A 5224-nucleotide genomic window follows, 5' to 3' on the forward strand; every position below is an offset into this window, starting at 1 on the left:
AAGACAGCGGTCGTTAGATATACGTCGGCACAACCGACTCTAGTGGGCTGTGGTATTACTATCCCCACTTAATAACGCTGTGAGTGCCACCTAGTACAAAATTCGAGAAATAAAACTGCTTTCAGAGCACCCTTCTAAGATGTGGGGGTACTAAACTCGTGTTAATAGTCGTCCTATTCGAATGGAACACCCCTGGTCCCAATACAGCTGGCATAGAGTAAGATTTGCGGTAAGAGGGTGGGCAGTGGACATACTGTATGTATATTAAGTAATAATTTTAATAAACATATTTAAAATACTCATACAGTAGCCACCACTCACTCAGTGTCTTGTCTGTTATAAATCATAGCAAAATTTAAACATGCCCCGAATTTTCACGCACTCTTTTAGTACTGATCCTTACCACCTATAGCGCTGTAAAATGACCAAGAAAAACCGGTGAGTTGTATCCCCATGGTAATGTCTATTTACAGTGATTTGCACAGATTTGCACGTGAGTGCGTTTCATTATTTTCTGTGAAGGATTATTTATAAAATGAATGTAAAAAATATGTAATACGTCTTCGAACCAATATTTAATACATTTTGATGCTATTAATGGTTTTCATTCAAACATTTAATTATGTCCGTGAAAATGGGTAAAAGGAAATTCGAGGAAGAGAACAGGGATAAGCAAAATAGCGGTAAATCCGCTTCAGAAACAACAGAAATTAAACGAATTCTATCTCGTTTTAAGTCGGACACTGGCGAAATACTACCAGGCGGTTTACTAGATTTACCTATAAACATTACTATTGACAAACTACAAGCAATTTGTAATGCGCTTCTACAAAATAAAGAATCAGTACCTTTTGCTTTCTATGTAAATGATACAGAGATTACAGATAGTTTAGAAAAAAATATCAACGAAAATTTTAACATTAGTGAGGATCTAGTGGAAATTGTCTATCAACCACAAGCAGTTTTTAAAGTTAGAGCAGTTACTAGATGTACTGGTTCATTAGAGGGTATGTTAATCATATTAATACACTCTTACGCAATAGTATATGTAATATAGTATTAATAATGATATTATTCCACTTAGGTCACAAGGAAGCTGTGATAACAGTTGCTTTTTCACCAGATGGATCTAGCTTAGCAAGTGGTTCTGGAGATACTACAGTTAGATTTTGGGATATCTACACACAAACTCCAAACTATACTTGTGAAGGTCATAGGCATTGGGTTTTATGCATATCGTGGTCTCCATGTGGAAGGAAACTTGCTTCTGCATGTAAATATGGGACAATTATATTATGGGATCCAAAAACAGGCAAACAAATAGGTACATATAATAAAGTATCATCTCCAGCAAAATAGAAATTCATTCATTCATAGTTATTTAATTTGTACAAACTCTTAGGAAGACCAATGTCAGGTCACAAAATGTGGGTTACATCTTTATGCTGGGAGCCTTATCATAAAAATCCAGAATGTCAATATTTAGTTAGTGCTTCCAAGGATGGCGATTTAAGAATATGGGACACTGTTCACTGTCAAACAGTTCGTGTTCTTTCTGGTCACACAAAAAGCGTGACATGTGTTAAATGGGGTGGAAGTGGACTTATTTACTCTGCATCTCAAGATAGGACTATTAAAGTGTGGAGAGCTGAAGATGTAAGCCTTACAAATGCTATATTGTTGTATTAGAAACATTTGATTAAAATTAGTATGATACACCTAGGGAATCCTGTGCAGAACTTTGGAAGGTCATGCACATTGGGTGAATACATTAGCTCTGAATGTAGACTATGTACTTAGGACTGGCCTTTACCATCTTGGAAAGAATGCAGATAAAACGGAGAATACATTGGAACATGCAAAAAAGCGATATGAATCCGTCGGCGAAGAAATACTTGTATCTGGTTCTGATGATTTCACATTATTCCTTTGGAAACCACAAAAGGAAAAAAAAACTATTGGTACTATTTATTGTCTTACAAATATAATTATCATAATAAAGTGAAAAGCATGTTGTGGGTTTCAAAAGTTCACCCATGGATCTCAATTTATGTTCTAGCAAGAATGACTGGCCATCAGCAATTAATAAACGATGTAAAATTTTCACCAAATGGTCGTATAATAGCATCAGCTTCCTTTGATAAATCTATAAAATTGTGGGAATCTAATACAGGAAAGTATATAGCTTCGTTAAGAGGCCATGTACAAGCTGTGTATTCAATTGCTTGGAGTGCAGATTCTCGCTTGCTTGTTAGCGGTAGCGCGGATTCTACATTAAAAGGTTAGTAAATTCTACTTATATATTAGGTAAACAATAACGTCAGTTTTAAACTAGCATCACCTTGCTATTTTAGTGTGGAATATGAAAACAAAGAAACTCTGCCAAGATTTACCTGGCCATGCCGATGAAGTTTATGCAGTAGACTGGTCTCCAGATGGATTGCGTGTTGGGTCTGGTGGAAAAGACAAAGTTTTAAGATTATGGCAGAACTAAACAATGTATATAATAATAAATATTTCTTAACACTATTTTGATAATGTGACATTAAATTCAAAGATTTTGCCTTTGGTTAATCTGTAACTGTGAGATTATAAAAATTGAGACAGTTATTTCTCCAATATTTGCGTAACCCTTTAAAGTTTATGAAGATTTAAATGATTATATTACATTTCTGCAGAAATTGTGACCTCTCGTGAGAAAAAGGAATTCAATTTTATAAAAAATATAAAAAATTCTATTTTATACATTATATGTGATAAAAAACTGAATTAATGCAGCACTATATAGTATTTTTAATAAAATTTCTCTTCCACTTATTGCTTTCACATAGCATCCTATAATAGACAAGGTATAAGAATAGAGCTACAGTTACAAAATTGAGTGTATGCACGATATAACAATTTTAATTGTTCAAGAGATAGGAGACAAAACTTTTTCACGAACTAAGTTTGTCACAACGCGCAACATATGTTTGAAAAGAATGATTAAGCATTAAAAAAACGAACAATGCGTTTATCGCATTTTGTTAACAGAAATATACATTCTGATAACCAGTTGTCTACGAGATTCGAAAATAATCACAAAAGTTGCCAGTCAGCCAAGCCTGCAAAGCCAAATTTTGTCCAATGCCTGTTATAAAGTTATGGCTACAAATTTTATGCAAGATTTGCTATAAACAGCTTGCGCGCACATTGACAGCAACATAGGGAGCAAATTGGCAGCAACATATGTAGCAAATTCGCTTGCGCAAGCCTTGTTCCGATTTTGCCCTCAAAATGTCATACCCTGATAACCAGTTGTGTGCAAGTTTCGAGCAAGTTGCCAGCAATAAAGTACAAGTGTTGTCTACAAAACCGTAGCCATCTGTTTCCGCATTTGACTACGGTTTTGTAGGCAACACTTGAGTCAACATATTTAAGCAAGTTGCCAGAAACTCTTGCTACAAAGTTGATGTCAAGTTGAGCGCAAGCATAGACATATATAGACGGAACATGAACTGAGCGGGGGAGTAAGATTCGCGGTAAGGGGATGGTTAGTTATAAATCGGGTAACTTCGTTCCTTTCCGATGCTATTCGGGTATACAATCACGTTACATACATGTATGCTATGAGAGATGAAAAGAATATACTTATTATACGTTAAAAATTCCGTATGCATGTAGTTAGTGTTGTTAAAATGAGCCTCGAGTCTTGAGCTTTAACAGCTCGAGTCGCGGTTCAAACCCTAAAGGCTCGAACCCTCAAGGTTCGAAGCTTGAGTCGTGAAAGCTCGAGTCTTTAACGCTCGAGCCTTTAAGCTTGAAGGCTCGAGTCGTATAAATTGTATGTAGTGAAGTAATGTACAGACCTTGAATTTTCGAAGCCTTAAAACTTAACCTAAAAATTTTTAGTTTTTAACTCTAATATTACACGAATCTCAAGCTTTTAAAGATTCAAGGGGGAATAATCCAAAAACGTCCAGAAAAGCGTGGTTTTTATAAATTAGTTCTGCAACACCCAAACCTCATTAAACTATTATTAATAGGGTGATCAAATATATATTTTGGACAATACGTTAAATTTTCTTTTATTACAAAATACCTATGTATACTTGAGCAAGATATACGAGTCATAGGATGTTACGCGTCGAACAAAATAATTTCTCAATTTGTTCACGGTTCATTGATCAAAGTTGGGACATTTTTTTCGTTATTCACGTGATATTCGACTTAATATTCTGGTAGAATATTTTCGAAAAATTATACTTTGAAAGTATATATATAAAAAACTTAATTTTTGCCAATCGTCACTGTGTTATTCCACATTAAGTCTGAAGCTTTAAGGTTCAACCCTCTAGAACCCTTAAGTGTTAAATAATGGAATTTACACTAAATCTATAATATTATACTTTATACAGTTTTTAAAAAATACAGCGATGACTGCAAACACATGAGAGATTGATACCAAGAAAGGGAAATGAAAAATGAAACAAAATAACCATTGAATAGTAGACGAAATGAAACATTGCTAAAAATTTGTCTGTAATGTTCAAAATATAGTATTATCTGATCGACTGGAAACATACTCTTACGCCGTGGGAGTCATAGATGACCGGCAGCAAGATTAATGTACTACGCATGATAAGTTTGCACAATACATATAATCATATTGTGTAATATATTATTATATGATTCTAATGGGCAATCACTCTTTGGCGCTGAAGACAAAACCAGCAGAAACACGCTCAGCAGTGAACGTGTTAAACATAAAAGCCTCGAGCTTCGAGGCTCGAGTCTCGACTACTCAAAGCCTTGAAACTCGAGCCTCGAGCCTCGACGACTCGAGCCTTGGAGCTCGAGCCTTGAGCCTCGAGCTTCATATGATTGTAGCCTTAAAGACTCAGTCTTTAAGGCTAAGCTTTGTAGCTTCAAAGACTCGAGCTTTATACAACACTACCTTCCTTGAACGACCCAAGCACCGGATGGTACAGCCAAGCAGTGATTCCAGAATCGTGGAACTTGGTTCCACCACCACGACGTCCTGGCTACCCCCACTTTATTCCACAGTTTCTGCCACACAAGCATACTTTGCTTCTATCCGTGTGAGCTGGCTCGTTCGGGTGTTTCCGTAAGATCTACGTTACCAACGCGACTCCCAACAACCAGAGCGCGTGCGCAGAAATCATTTCGTGTGCTGACGTCCTGGCTACCCCCACTTTACGTCCACCGTGCTGGCACACACACA

At 36.2% G+C, this 5224-nt stretch overlaps 1 protein-coding gene across 1 annotated transcript; it reads left to right on the top strand.

The window, feature by feature from the left end:
- The first annotated feature begins 478 nt into the window (after positions 1 to 478).
- Positions 479 to 2526, top strand: LOC107193178 (notchless protein homolog 1). Its single transcript, XM_015582580.1, has 6 exons — positions 479 to 1007; positions 1085 to 1324; positions 1403 to 1656; positions 1724 to 1961; positions 2060 to 2281; positions 2355 to 2526. The coding sequence occupies exons 1-6, from the start codon at positions 623 to 625 to the stop codon at positions 2492 to 2494; spliced, it is 1479 nt and encodes a 492-aa protein (XP_015438066.1). The 5' UTR covers positions 479 to 622; the 3' UTR covers positions 2495 to 2526.
- The last annotated feature ends 2698 nt before the right edge of the window (positions 2527 to 5224 follow it).

This window comes from Dufourea novaeangliae, unplaced genomic scaffold, assembly GCF_001272555.1.
Source record: "Dufourea novaeangliae isolate 0120121106 unplaced genomic scaffold, ASM127255v1 scaffold607, whole genome shotgun sequence".
NCBI classification, from domain to species: Eukaryota; Metazoa; Arthropoda; class Insecta; order Hymenoptera; family Halictidae; genus Dufourea; species Dufourea novaeangliae.